The following is a 16,200-nucleotide window of genomic DNA, read 5'->3' on the forward strand; positions in this document are numbered from 1 at the left end:
TCTTCTCTTTCCTGGGTCCACACACTCCTTCTGGATGAACCCGAGAGAAAAGCATCTATGATTTTTCTCATCGAAAACAAAAGAAATCTAAGACCTTCTAAAAGTCTTGCTTGAGCCATGAAAGAGAATCATGATCAGCAGATACATACCCTGCAAACAGCCCTAAGTTTCTGAGAGGTAATATTGGGGAGTGGAATACACCAAATAGGAACTGGGCACAGGTGGGCCTTCTCCCTTCCCAGGTGGGTGGAGATAAGGGACACGGGTGGGGACCAGAGGGAAGCGTGTGCAGCTCATCCTCCTGTGAGCTGCAGTCCCTCCTGTTGCCAGCAGGGGGACCCCTCTGTGCCCACGACTGGCAATGGAGTCCTTCCAATGGAAGGACAGACAGAAATAAAAAACAGTCTGTTATCCCATCAAAGTTTGCAACATTAGGTGCTCCCTGCACCCTCAAACCACCTGTCTAAGCCGGCACTGAGGAGGACGGAGATGCCCACCATCCCGGCCTCTCTCTGTGCCCTCCGCAGGCATACAGCCCACGTCACCCCGGAGTCAAGGTCACGGCTAAGACCAGAGCAGCCACAACAAGCCAGCTGGATGCCGCCAGTCCCTGGGTGGCAATTACGCTTCAGTGGCAGTATTCCAAGACCATGGCATTTCACACGGATTCTGCAAAAGGCAGCACAACCTTACATGGACATGCTACAGGTCTTTCAATGATCTGAAGGGAATTTTTCCGAAATTGTATCGAGACTGACCCACCAAGTAATTGGGTTTTTTAAAAAAAATCCCAATTTTAGGAGCAAGGCAATAAATTGAGTGAGAAAGACCATTTCTCCATAATATATTTGTGTCTATATCATTGTTACACTTTCCAAAGAATCTAGCAACAGATTGGTTTCAGAGAAGAACCTGAAATATTAAAAATGTTACCCCACTGACAACAGTATAGGCACGGTTCAAGAGGTTATGTAAACCCATAAAGGAAAACAGTGATAACACAAAGCCTGGTGCCCTCCTGTCTCCTCTCTGCCGTAAATAGCTCCTGAAATGGAACACATTATATAATTTGTATTAAAAATAAAAACTTTAAGCTGTAATAAAACAAACATAAACCATCAAAGTGTGTCTCTGTCCAATATGAGGAATCTTGTTGAAAGAAACTAAAACTATTTTTCTCCTGGCCCAAGTGTTCCTTTTAGAGGAACAGCAGAAACTCAGAAGCCTTCTTTATATAATTGGAAAATTGGGGATAGAAGTCATCAGATTTTCCAATATTTTAAAACAGTTTAGTAAGTGCTAAATATTAACTTGAAATTTCACCTAGGAGTAAATGGAGAAAACTATTTCTTTGGTCTCTACGTTGTCTGTACTATTACGAAGAGCATATTTTCAAAATTAAGCAAAATCGTAAGGCTCCCGTATTTAAAAATACATTATTTTAAGCTATTGTAATTTCATTTACTGTTTGAATTCTAATTTCAAATGCTCTTTCAATGCAATACTGTGCTAAATTATGTTATAACTCTGGTTCTGATTACCCAATCTGTGTAAAAATGTTAAATGGTTGTCCCTTCATAGCAAGAGAAAAGCACTGTTCTAGTAAAAGTTCAGATCTAAATTCCAGTATTACTTCAGGACTGGTTCTAAAAGAGAATAGTTTTTAACTAAATTCTGGCTGAATAAAAAAAGTCTGAATAGGTTTAGATATTAGAGCATCTTTTGCAATATAAACATAACTATATTTCACGAGTCTTTGTGTTTGGATAACATTATTCTAACTTGAGAAGCAAACTCTCATATGAATGCTCTGGATAACGTTACAATCTATCACCTAATGTTTTGACTTTGCTTTGACAAATGTATCAGGTATTTACCTAACAATGTCATGGTACATTTTTCTAAAAAGCTCTTTGCCAATAACATTTCTTTGATTCTTTATGATGTAGTAAGCACATCTATTTCCCGTGCTTGATGTAGAAATAACTCAAGGCTCAAAAGAGATAATCTTTTTCACTTCTCTTCACATGGAAGGTTAGTAGTTATCACGATCTGCTCACATGGCTGATGCCATCCCTCTTACTCTGGCCAAGAATATAACCTCACCACTTCTATCCAGGTGGTCATAGGCTCCAGGTGTTCATTCACAGGTATGGCTTCCTGCTCAAGCAGGAAGTAGATAAGAGGATGCTAACCCAGAAAAGTTCACCTACGTTTACAGATCTTTGTAAACGGAGTCCTTCACCCACGTTCTGACACACCTACTGACTAAGAGGACTGAGTTCTTGGTCCCCAGGGCCAGGTCTAGATTCTGAAGTTTATATTGCCCAACTGCATGCTTGGATTCTAGAGTCCTACCCGTTTCAGTCTACAGACTTTTGCGGTGTTTGACTCTCTGACCACCCCTTGACCCATCCAACTTTCCCTTAGGTATGAGTTCTTATGACTTCTGTGTCCCTGGCGTAGGTCCACCTAGGCTACTCGCTTTAAATACCCAGAAATGTGCCCTGGCGAACATCAAGAATATAACAGAAGGATGTGGGGAGGCTGTGAAAAAGCCACAGTCAGTGAGAAAGAGTGGAACAGTTACGAGAGAAGTATACGCAGCACATCAGCACATGAGGATCGTACACACAAGGAAATTGAGCAAGTGGAGTCACCCTCCAGCAGGCTGGGACAGTGGCGGTGTCCCTGTGTCTGTCACCACTCTGCCCCTTGGTGCCCCTTCCATGCTGAGAATCTGCGGTGTCCTCTGTTTGCTCAGCTGTGCACCTGAGGACTTGTGACAATATCCCTGCCTCTCCAATCAGAATGGTTTTCAAGTTATCTAATCCAAAATATTACCACAAACTTACGGCTATAACTTATTCACTCTCGTCTCGTAGCTTTCTTCATGTTTTTCCCCAACCAAGAATTCACTCCGTCCTTTCCTGCCACCTTCAAGGACTAACTCCTAGGTCACCTCCATCATTAATCTTTTGTCAAGTACCTCAAGCCCTTTCCTTTCCACCAGATTCTTTCCACTATCTAGAATACATGGCATGTTGGATTTGATTAACACCTGATTATCTATATTTCTTTTCCCCAGCAGAATTCTAAGGTCTTTCATTAAAGTGACTTAAATAGGATGCTTTTCCTTTTTTTTTAATTGAAGTATACTTGATGTATAACATATCTACTACAGGTGTACGATAAAGTGATTCACAATTTTTAAAGGTTATATTCCATTTATAGTTATTATAAATTATTGGCTATATTTGTGTTATACAATACAACCTTTTAGCTTATTTTATACCTAATAGCTTGTACCTCTTACTCCCCTACCCTTCCCTATCTTGCCCCGCCCCCCTTCCCTTTCCGCACTGTAACCTCTAGTTTGTTCTCTACCTGAGTCTGCTTCTTTTCTGCCATGTTCACTAGTCTGTTGTACTTTTCAGATTCCACGTATAAGGGATATCATACAGTGTTTGTCTTCCTCTGGTGCTTTTCTTATATATACTCTTCCTCTCACCTCCGTGGTTTTGCACATTATCTCTCTCTCCCTCTCCCTTCTTATCCCATCCCTGAATTAACTTCTGAAAGACTTAACTATCCCCTCCCCTGGGAAGCATTCAAAAAAACTGATCCCCTCAAAAAAACTGATCAGCACCTCCATCGTGCCGTGACTGGACCCTACATGTACCTCTATCACAGGGAGCACTTTGCATACAATTTTCTACATGACTTTTCTTCTCTGGACCTCTTGGGAGAAAAGGCTCTGTCTTATTTATCTTTGTACCCCCATGCCTCATACCTCTCCCATAGCACATAATCCACATGTATTTCATTCTTGGAGAATCTGAAGTCTGGAGTCAAAGCCAAGATGCCATCCTGAGGGAGAGTGGGGTCCTAAGCAAGAGAACGAGGTGGCTGTGATGTCAGACCTGGGCAGGTCTTAGGAATTGTACCCCCTTTCCATCAGCCAACCAAGTGGATGCAATCCAGGAATAACAATGCTTTCTGACACTCTGATAATCATTCCACATTTGTTACCTCATTTAATCCTCTTTGACTTATAGCATTTATCTCGTTGTTACTTGTAGCATAAGTTCCCTATCTAGCCCCTTACAGAGAAGGTCTGCTGATCGAAATCCCCACTGGAAAGACGTAAGTGCAAGGTCAGGATGCCAGGAAGGGGAAGCTAGGCTTTGGGTTATACAAAGACCATGCTTTCAGATGCTGACCACAAGGCCCGCACTCTGGACAGATAATACAAGAGTACTCAAAGCTCTGTACTGTTCATGTTTCCTTCCTATGATAGCCACATAGTACCTTCATTCAGAGATCCTCAAAACTTTTTAGACATGACCTCATTTAGCTCAGTCTTAACTGCCTCAGCAAACTTTTTAAATGGGTGCCTCCTATTTATTTAAAATTATCTATATGATCTTTGTTGAAGAGCAAGTTTTTCTTTTTTTTGAAACAAAAAGATTCAAGTTTTCATTGGTGGCCCAGGGTAAAAACATTTTGCCCTCTGCCCATCATTTATTTCCTCATATTCTGAGTCTGAGCCCAAAGACACCAGTTTCCCCCACTGCCTTCCGTTCACGGCCCTGAGTCCCAGACCTCTGTTCTGCAATGTATTTCTGAGACATGCATCTGTTAGTAGCACTGTCTGGACAAAGGCAGCTCAGGAGATGAGGATAAACGCCATCAACTGAAACAGTCTTCCTAGACAACACCAATTAGCCGCCACTCTAGACCAGGGGTCAGCCAACCACGGCCTGGGGGCCGAATCCAGGCTGCTACTTCTTTTGAATAAGTACAATTTTATGGGAAGACGACAAGCCCATTTCTTTGCACGTTGCAACAGCTGCCTTTGCGCTACAACGGCAGGGTTCAGTCATTACGACAGAGTCCATCCAGCCTGTAAAGCTTAAGATATTCACTGGTCTGTTATTTTTAGAAAACGTTTGCTGACCCCTGTCCCAGAAAACTGGAAAGAGGGAAACTGGACATTGTGTTATTAACTGGAGTCATGCTTTCAGAGGCTCACCACAAGGCCTGCAGCCTGAAAAAGTGAGGCAGGAGGGCCCAAACCTTACACTGTCCGTTTTTTACTTGCATGACAGGTGCACGGTGCCAACCTCTGGAGACGCCAAATTTCTTAGACATGATCTCCTTTGTACGCCTGCATCCCTCCTTTCTGAGCTCCTTCACATGTGCAGGGAGCGCTCTCCTCCAACCAGATCACCTCCCCGAGGTCCTTCTGGGCCGGGCTGGCCCTGTCCAGCATTCTTCCGGGCTGCTCAGCGAAACTCAGACTGCCCTCCTTTGATCCCCACCACTTCAAAGGTACTCTCTCCACATCTTAACGTCTTTCCAGCATTCTCACCGCTCCTGAAGAGAACGGCTAAAAGGAATGTACCAGCAGACACCACTGGACCTCATGGTACCCAGAGATTCCTCACTCTGCACCTCTGTGGTCTCCATCCTCACGCTCAGCCTGTCCAACCCAAATCATAAGAGGGAAAGCGGCCTGCATCCCTGCACACGCCCCAGGTAGGCTTAAAGCTAAATAAGGAAACACTAACAGTTAATTCTGTGTATCAGAGCAGCAGCTCCATTCATTTCTCACAACAGCACGCTGCTGGGGGAAGTCTCTCAGGGCAGGTGACCTCTGTGCACTCACCTGAGATGGGCAGCGTTCAAGTGATCTCCTCACTTGGCGTAAGAATAGGTGTTGTATATAAAATAGACAAGCAACAGGGACCTACTATCTAGCACAGGGAACCATACTCAATATTTTGTAATAACCTGTAAGGCAGGGGTCCCCAGCCCCTGCCTTATAGGGTGGGGAGTCTCCTGTTAAGAGCCAGGCCGCACAGCAGGAGGTGAGTGCCGGCAGGCGAGCAAGCGAAGCTTCATCTGCCGCTCCCCATGGCTCGCGTTACCGCCTGAACCATACCTGCCCCACCTGGTCCACGAAAAAAATTGTCTTCCACGAAACCAGTCCCTGGTGCCAAAAAGGTTGGGGACTGCTGTTATAAGGGAAAAGAATCTTAAAAAGAATATCTATATCTGAATCACCTTGCTGTACCTGAAACTAATACAACATTGTACATCAACTATACTTCAATTAAAAAAAAGAAAGAAAAAAAAAACAGGAAAAGAAAAAGAACAGGTAGAGCCCGAAAGCCTGAGCGCCGGCCTGAAGTTCCGCCCTCATGATACAGTGAAGAATGTTATGGGGAAGAGCTTCAGGGTGGGGTAGACCGGGCTTCACTCCAAACTTTTCTACATATAACTTTGTATATTTCAGTGCACTTACATCACCTTCCTGTCCCTCACCTTCTCATCTACAAAATAGGGATAACCATGTCTATTTCGATGGATTGCTGGAAGATGAAATGAACAAATGTATGGAAAACCCTTAGTGTGCTGGGTACCTGCTGGTCACTCAGGGGCTGTAGCTACTACCTTTAAAAATGCCAGTTACATTTAATAATTTATGCTCTGGTGGGTTTTTCAGCAAAAATCACTACCCTGCTACATGCCAGGTACCATGCTAGGAGCTGGGGCTGTGTACTCTAATGATCAAAACCAAGATGGTTCCCAAACCCATGGAGCTTACAGACCATTTGCCTATAAGGTTACACACAGAATGTCCAAATAGCACATGGAAGCCCAATTTTGCTCAAAGAAGAAAGTGAGGTTCTGGAGCATGAAGTAAGCCAGTGAAGGAAGCACGAATGAAATTCAGATGCGAGTTCTCCGATTCACAAGCTCACACTTCCCCTCATTTTAGTTTGGCAATTACAGATAAGCACCTCTGCGCTTGTTCTTTGCCCTCGAAAACTGTTGACTACATTAAACGGAGAAAGGAAGACAACCTCCCAAAGCCACATGGGAGTCTAGGATTGGCAGAGAATGGAGCAAGTCTGCAGAAAGTTGTGGCATGAAAGACATCTGTTAACTCATGTATTAGCCACTGCTTGGTCGCCAAAGCGGGTCCCTTAGCCAAGCTCCTTAATATGAAGGCAAAAGTAGTAGGTCCAATAATATAGCTTAGGGCAAAGAATGAGAAGAACATGCAGACCCTTGTCAAAGAAGACTGTATTTAATAGACACCTACTATCCTCAGTGTTCCCACGTTATGTTTGCTTGTGCCAATCCCTTAAGCAGGTAACCAGACAGAGTAAAAAAGGTCTAACCCGCTCACGGTTTTTGTTCCTCTTCAGATCCCCGTCTCACTAAGAAGTTTCACAAACTCAAGCTGGGAGGCAGAAATCTTGCCTGACCCAACACCAGAGCCATCTCAATATATTTTTCAGCAAGAGCAGGTGGAGAGAAAACGGAGCTGAGCCCTGAGCCAGCAGCTGCAGGAGTTGCTGAAGCTGCCCCCAGGCTGGTTAAGTCCCGGCATCCAGGCTCACATTCCTACCAGGATGTGAGGACCAGAAGGAGACAATGCCAAACGCACACAGTTCGGGGCGCTCCTCAGGTACTGATAGACCCTTGACTAAGAATACATTTTAAGGTGAAATGACCTTTACAATTCCTTATAGATCAGTTGTTTAAGTACTTACTCAATACCAACTATATGCCCAACATTGTGATAAATACAGTGAAGTATCTCGGGCCCTTCAAAGATGCGGGAGCCAAGAACATCCAGGATGAGAGTCAATGCATGATTCTTCACAGCACAAGAGTGGACCCGAGACACATGGCTGATGTTGCCAAGCCTGCTGACATATCACCAAAGCCCTGTGTTTGGGGGTAATCTCCCTCTTCACCAGGGGACACAATACTGTATACCAGACTCTACAAAGAGCCAGCTAAGCTGTTCACTCAGGGCTGTGGCCTTCAAGGAGATGAGAGCTGCTAAAACAGTCAGTGGTTTTCAAAACCACTCAAGGCAGCCACGGGCTTTAGAAATTGCCTGGAGGCTTCTGACATGTGTTTGGCTGCTCTAGGGTGGTTCTCCTGGAAAGCGGCCACACTGCGGCTCAGAAGGCAGCAGAGTGCATGCCAGACGTTCAGTGCCTTGCAAGGAATGGGATTCCCTATCCAGGAAGGAAGGAAGAGGGGAGAATAACAGAGTGACATCTATCATTACACTGCACTTGGTAAGGAAATCCCTCCCTCTAGATGCAGCCTTCTCAACTGAGTCTTGAAATGTAAAGGCATTGACCGTGTTGCCATCTGCACATCTGTCACTGCACATGGGAATGCTGTCTCATCACCCCGTTACTTTCACTGAGACCTCACAGCATCTTGGTTTGATTTATGGCCTTCAGGGTCAGACCTGGCTTTGAAGCCTGGCCCTGCCATTTACTAGCTGTGTTATCTACCTTTGCAAAGCCTCAGTTTCTCCATCAGTGAAATGGGGATGACAACCAAATCGTTATAAAGATTAAATACTCATTAATTAAAAAATTCATGTAATTGCCTTAGCATATTGAAAATGCTTCATGCTCCATTTTTAAGAAGCACCTGAATTATGTTATCATTAAAAGTAAGTCTAGGAGCCCCTGGTTCAGTTCATTGATTTTGTCTGCACAATTTGGGGCAGGATTTATCTTTCTGGGGGTTATTTGGTAAGAAGGTTATTGATAGTTCTCCCATAAGAAGTGGGAGAAGAGCCATGTGTGCTGGAATGGACTGGGCTTGAGGTTAAATCCTGAAGTGACTCAGGTTCCTGAAGATGTGAGAGGCTTTCAAGCTGCTGTAGCCTTTGGGTGATGAATGGCCTTCTTGTGACCATGCAGTAGAACTGATCATGCATTTTACCATTTGGGTGTTTCTTAATATTTATTAGGAAATCATTTAAATATTATAATTTTGTTGAGTTCTACAAATGCATACAATAGAAACTGTCATTATAAGTAATTTACATTATGAAGATGAAAATCGTATTTCTTTAAACTTGCATTTCTTTAGTTACTAGTACAATTGACTCTTTTTCATAATCTTATTGAATCTTCTTATTCTCTGTAAATTGTTTCACATCCTTTGCCCATTTTCTTATACAGAATTAATTTCATTGATCTGGAGTAGCTCTTTACATATTAAAGATAAACTCCTTTCCTCCTCATATAGCACTTTATATATTAAAGATAAACCTCTTTTTGCTGCAAAGTTTTCCCCAGTCTTTTGTTCCCTTTTTATTTAAAACAGAAGTTTGAAATTTTTATATAGCTGAAGTTATTGATCTTCTTCCTTTGTAATTACTTTCATTGCTTTTAAGTTTAGAAAGTCTTTCCTTACTTCAAAAGTAGTTAAATGTGCACCTATATTTTCTTACATATTTTGGCATGTGGTTCATTGATTACTTTTAACTGCTTAATTTATTTAGAATTCTTAGTCTGGTAACAGGTTTAAATGTTATAAATTGGTACAGTCTTTCTGGAAAAATGTTTTTGCAATATGAATTAAAAACCACAAATGGGTTGGTGTTCCTTGCCCTACTTCTAAAAAATGTAACTAAAGAAAATGATCAGGCATACAGCCACGGATTTCTACTGAAGACAGTCATTCCGATGCTGCTTATATTAGCAAAAAATGGAAATAACTTCAAAGTCTCTCGTGGTGGTGGAGTAAATATTGTTTAGCTGCACTGTCCAATAATGGTAACCATCAGCCACATGCGGTATTTAAAGTTAAATGTACTAAAATTAAATAAAATTAAATATTCAGCTCCTCAGTTGCTCAAGTGCTCAATAGCCACATGTGACAAGGGGCTACCATACTGGATAGCAGTGGTACCAAACATCCCCATTCTCACAGAGGTTTCTGTGGAATAGTGCTGCTCTGTGGCCATTAAAATCAGGTTTTGAAAGAATATTTAAAACCATTGGATAATTTATAATATGATGGTAAGTAAAAATATCAAAATATAAAATATTTACTGAATTCAGATTGGTTGCAGTAACTTTAATCATCAATATCTTCATCAAATGCTGTTTTCTATAGAGGAAACCCAAACCCTGCCCTCACGAAGCTTCTTGTCTTAAAGAAAAGAGAAAAAAAAAACCCAGAAAATCTGAAGTGCAATAGGTGCATAGGAATTTAATGAGATACACAGGGAAATGTAGCACATGGCACCTACTCTGCAGCTGTTAACTGACTGGAATTCCAAACGGGAATTATTATACTGAATCATACACAAGGCCTAATTAACACTGTCTTCTGTGGCCAACAGTGGTCTCAAAAGAAGCCATGATTATCCTTCTGTCAACATCTATTGATATTATCCACCAAAGGCACAAAAACAACTTAGCAAACAAATGGCATTTAAGAACCTGGAGTACATAAAGCAAGGAACTTTACAGAGTACTTAGTAAATATGGAAAGGTTATAAGGCCTCTGAAACATCAATAAATAATCAACCACAACAAAAGAATGCTTCACTTATATGTGAATAAAACTTTGGAAAATGATGCCCATAAGTAAAACCTACATGCAATTCGTACTCAACCTTCCCACTAAGAACAACTGAAAAGTTAAACAAAATGTATATATTTTTAAATCTTGAAAGTATCAAAGAGTTAATAAAATAGTGAGAAAAATATCTGGGAGAAGATGAAAATTTAAAGAGGGGGGCTCAGCATCTGGGATCACTTTTTAGCTTAAGCATCCAAGAGCTGATGTCCAGAGACCTCCAAGGATAGAAATAAACCAGCTTTTGAAAGGACTGCAATCCAGCTCTGAGCCATCTGGTCTGCCCATAAAAATCTCAAGCCCTGAAAATGGACTAAAATGATCCCAGTTTGTTATTCCCCCAGGAACCTGACAGAAATAACTCAAAACTCTCTAGAGGAATAGATCCTGATCCTAGGCCTCAAACTATTTCTACAAAACATTTTCAATATAATGCCCATCACACAATGGAAGATAACCAGTCACACTGGAGAAAAGATGAGTGACAATCAAAACAGCTCTTAAGTGGCTCTAGAGTTTGTAATTATCAGATGTGGACTTTAAATTGCTATGTGTACTGTGCTTGAGAAAATAAAAAAAGTATTAAAAACTTAGTACATAACATTCTAAAAAGTGAGAGAGCAAATCTGAAAAAGAACCAAATGGAAATTCTAGAACTAAAAAACACAATACCTGAAATAACTCAATGGGTGAGTTTAACAGCAGATCAGACCTGAAGGGAGAATCTGTGAACTGGAAGACAGGTTGGAATGAAGCATGGAAAGGCAAAATTTGGAATATACAGAAGACATCATGGGAAACACAGAGAATATGGAGGAAAAAAATCTAACATGGGAATCCCAGGAGGAAAAGTGAGTCGAAGCAATTTCATGGATGACAGCTGACGCCTTTCCCGTGAATCCCCAAATTCATGAAGCCTTAGGAACTTCAGGGAGAAAATAATAAGAAGAAATACACATCTAGAACCATCATTTTAAAACTACAGAGAATTAAAGATGAAGAGGAAAATCTTAAAGACAGTTGACCATAAAAGATTACCTTTAGAGGAACGACAGTTTAAATTATTATGGACTTTTCAACAGCAACAATGGAACCCAGGCGACAATGGAATATACCTTCAATGGGCTGAAAGAAAATCACTGCCAACCTAGAACTGACATCCCCAGTAATAATATCCTTAAAGAGGGAGAGGGAAATAAATCATTTCAGACAAGCAAAAACTGAGAAGTCTGTACCAGCAGACCCACCATTAAAAAGATACCAGTGAATGTTCTTCAGGTGCAAAAAAAGAAAAAAAAAAAAAAAGGAATCCCAGATGGAAGGTCAGAGATGCTGACTGAAGAAAAAGTATTAGAAAGGAAGGAGTCAGCAGGCTGACTGTACAAGAACGTGATGCAGAAGAACCAGGAAAATCTAGCTTACAGGAGAGGTTACCTTCCCCTTATACAAGTTAAAAATTATATTTGGCTATCCTCCAAAAGAAAAGAGTTAAAACAAATCCTTGTATCACATTTTGGAATATATTTTTCACGATTTTTGGGTGGGGGAAAATCAGACGTCATGGAGAAAAGATCAATATATTATACTGGGAATTCCCTGGCAGTCCACTGGTTAGGATGCCACACTTCCAATGCCAGGGACCTGGGTTCAGTCCCTGGTTGGGGAACTAAGATCCCACAAGCCGCATGGTGAGGTCTATATATACATATAATACTGCATCTTTTTAAAAATATAAATGGTGAAAGTAACTACAAAGTAATAACAGAAAATGTTTGCAATAATTTATCAGCTAAGATCAGGTTCAATTCTATGTGGAGGGAAACCTAGGGGTGGAAACAGGGGGGACAGAGGGTTCCTAAGAGGTTTCAGATACTATTTTACTCATTAGACCACATATTTATCATTAATTGATAAAAACAGATAATGAATTAAGAAAGAAACCTAAGAGACCTAGTTCTTTGTTGAATGTAGAGATATTCGTTGGTCTGGCAACCAGTACAGAAAAAGTTCTGTTTTCCACTATGTGAGTTGGAAATATACTATAAATGCAAATTTCTGATATTTATGATACAAGAGTAGGATAAGGAATAGCCTTTTCCTATGGTTTGTGAAAAAAGGTAAATAGTTGTATTTTGGGGATAATTTAATTTTTCAGCACAGACTACAGGTCCCCTTAATGTCCCCCCATCCCTGGAATTCTAAGATTCATCCTAAATACTGTGAGAATAGTAGTCCTGAATTACTGAGATACAAGTCCTTGGTTCTAACTACAGGCCAAGGGGGCTGCCAATGATTTTATTCCGTTGTTCTCAAAGGACATCGCTACTGAAAGGAATTATTCCATCAACAATGGTGCTGTTGAGTGGCCTTCTCCTCGAATTCCCCTCTCATTCACACTATCTACCCTGCCAGTCCCCTTTATTTCAAGGTGTTTCTACAGCCCTCTGCTCTCCTAAAACCCCCAGGCTGAAATGATAATTTATGTCCCTGGCTTAACTGAATCAGTTCAGGAAGGTTCCCCACAGGCAGGAACAGCTGAATGGTAAAGCAGACATTTGTCATCAGTTGAATTCTATTCACTGAGAACATCACTGTCCCAGGCAAATGTGAGAGAGGAAAAAACGGGCAGGAAGCACTCACTCACCTGCCGCAGTTTGGTTCCCACCATGGAGGCACTGCTGTCAAGCACAAACACCACATTCTTGGGTAACGGAGGAAGGTCTTTGGGGGCAAAGTAGTGCACAAAATAGCCATTTAGAACCTGGTGGAGGGAAAAGAATGTAAAAATGGTAGTACCCAGATTAGGTAGGAAAACAAACCAAAATGGATAGTCTATGGGATCTCTAATAAAAGTCAAAGGTAGCATGAAACAGAGTCTAGGGCCAGATTCTGTACCCAGAACAAAAGTATCCATGGTCCTGATTCCTCCAACTAATTGCAAATTAATCTGTTTATTTATTTAAACATCTTTATGGGAGTATAATTGCTTTACAATGGTGTGTTTCTGCTTTATAACAAAGTGAATCAGCTATACATACACATTTATCCCCATATCTCTTCCCTCTCATTTCTCCCTCCCACCCTCCCTATCCCACCCCTCTAGGTGGTCACAAAGCACTGAGCTGATCTCCCTGTGCTATGTGGCTGCTGCCCACTAGCTATCTATTTTACATTTGGTAGTGTATATACGTCCATGCCACTCTCTCACTTCGTCCCAGCTTACCCTTCCCACTCCCTGTGTCCTCAAGTCCATTCCCTATGTCTGTGTCTTTATTCCTGTCCTGTCCCTAGGTTCTTCAGAACCTTATTTTTTTTTTTTTAGATTCCATATATATGTGTTAGCATATGGTATTTTTCTCTTTCTGACTTACTTCACTCTGTATGACAGACTCTAGGTCCATCCACCTCACAACAAATAACTCAATTTTGTTTCTTTTTATGGATGAGTAATATTCCATTGTATATATGTGCCACATCTTCTTTATCCATTCATCTGTTGATGGACACTTAGGTTGCTTCCATATCCTGGTTATTGTAAATAGAGCTGCAATGAACATTGTGGTACATGACTCTTTATGAATTATCATTTTCTCAGGGTATATACCCAGTAGTGGGATTGCTGGGTCTTATGATAGTTCTATTGTTAGTTTTTTAAGGAACCTACATACTGTTCTACATAGTGGCTGTATCAATTTACATTCCAAGCAACAGTGCAAGAGGGTTCCCTTTTCTTCACACCCTCTCCAGCATTTGTTGTTTGTAGATTTTTTGATGATGGCCATTCAGACTGGTGTGGGGTGATACCTCACTGTAGTTTTGATTTGCATTTCTCTAATGATTAATGATGTTGAGCATCCTTTCATGTGTTTGTTGGCAATCTGCATATCTTCTTTGGAGAAATGTCTATTTAGATCTTCTCCCCATTTTTGGATTGGGTTGTTTGTGTTTTTGATATTGAGCTGCATGAGCTGCTTGTAAATTTTGAAGATTAATCCTTTGTCAGTTGCTGCGCTTGCAAATATTTTCTCCCATTCTGAGGGTTGCCTTTTGGTCTTGTTTATGGTTTCCTTTGCTGTGCAAAAGCTTTTAAGTTTCATTAGGTCCCATTTGTTTATTTTTGTTTTTATTTCCATTTCTCTAGGAGGTGGGTCAAAAAGGATCTTGCTGTGATTTATGTCATAGAGTGTTCTGTGTATGTTTTCCTCTAAGAGTTTTATAGTGTCTGGCCTTACATTTAGGTCTTTAATCCATTTTGAGTTTATTTTTGTGTATGGTGTTAGGGAGTGTTCTAATTTCATTCTTTTACATGTAGCTGTCCAGTTTTCCCAGCACCACTTATTAAAGAGGCTGTCTTTTCTCTATTGTATATTCTTGCCTCCTTTATCAAAGATAAGGTGACCATATGTGTGTGGGTTTATCTCTGGGCTTTCTAACCTGTTCCATTGATCTATACTTCTGTTTTTGTGCCAGTACCATACTGTCTTGATTACTGTAGCTTTGTAGTACAGTCTGAAGTCAGGGAGCCTGATTCCTCCAGCTCTGTTTTTCTTTCTCAAGATTGCGTTGGCTATTAGGGGTCTTTTGTGTTTCCATACAAATTGTGAAATTTTTTGTTCTAGTCCTGTGAAAAATGCCATTGGTAGTTTGATAGGGATTGCATTGTATCTGCAGATTGCTTTGGGTAGTATAGTCATTTTCACAATGTTGATTCTTCCCATCCAAGAACATGGTATAGCTCTCCATCTGTTTGTATCATCTTTAATTTGTTTCATCAGTGTCTTATAGTTTTCTGCATACAGGTCTTTTGTCTCCTTAGGGAGGTTTATTCCTAGGTATTTTATTCTTTTTTAGCAATGGTAAGTAGGAGTGTTTCCTTAATTTCTCTTTCAGATTTTTCATCATTATTGTATAGGAATGCAAGAGATTACTGTGCATGAATTTTGTATCCTGCTACTTGACCAAATTCATTGATTAGCTCTAGTAGTTTTCTGGTAGCATCTTTAAGATTCTCTATGTATAGTATCATGCCATCTGCAAACAGTTACAGCTTTACTTCTTTTCCATTTTGGATTCCTTTTATTTCTTTTTCTTCTCTGATTGCTGTGGCTAAAACTTCCAAAACTATGTTGAATAATAGTGGTGAGAGTGGACAACCTTGTCTTGTTCCTGATCTTAGAGGAAATGGTTTCAGTTTTTCACCACTGAGAACAATGTTGGCTGTGGGTTTGTCATATATGGCGTTTATTATGTTGAGGTAAGTTCCCTCTATACCCATTTTCTGGAGAGTTTTTTATCATAAATGGATGTTGAATTTTGTTGAAAGCTTTCTCTGCATCTATTGAATGACCATATGGTTTTTCTCCTTCAATTTGTTAACATGGTGTATCACATTGATTGATTTGCGTATATTGAAGAATCCTTGCATTCCTGGGATAAACCCCACTTGATCATGGTGTATGATCCTTTTATTTTATTTATTTTTTTTGCGGTACACGGGCCTCTCACTGTCTTGGCCTCTCCCGTTGCAGAGCATAGGCTCCGGGCGCACAGGCCATGGCCCACGGGCCCAGCCGCTCCGCGGCATGTGGGATCTTCCCGGACCAGGGCACGAACCCGTGTCCCCTGCATCGGCAGGCGGACTCTGAACCACTGCGCCACCAGGGAAGCCTGTATGATCCTTTTAATGTGCTGTTGGAATCTGTTTGCTAGCATTCTGTTGAGGATTTTTGCATCTATGTTCACCAGTGATATTGGTCTGTAGTTTTCTTTCTTTGTGAC

The 16,200-nt window shown here is 41.0% G+C and overlaps 1 protein-coding gene across 2 annotated transcripts in view; it reads right to left on the reverse strand.

The window, feature by feature from the left end:
- Positions 1-16,200, reverse strand: part of ITIH5 (inter-alpha-trypsin inhibitor heavy chain 5) — a 74,069-nt gene that overhangs the window by 20,950 nt on the left and 36,919 nt on the right. For both annotated transcript variants that reach the window (XM_079914355.1, XM_079914354.1), the window contains exon 7: positions 13,067-13,183. In XM_079914355.1, the coding sequence (XP_079770481.1) occupies positions 13,067-13,183 (117 nt within the window). The remainder of the gene's footprint in view (positions 1-13,066; positions 13,184-16,200) is intronic.

Source organism: Stenella coeruleoalba, assembly GCF_951394435.1.
Source record: "Stenella coeruleoalba genome assembly, chromosome: 2".
NCBI classification, from domain to species: Eukaryota; Metazoa; Chordata; class Mammalia; order Artiodactyla; family Delphinidae; genus Stenella; species Stenella coeruleoalba.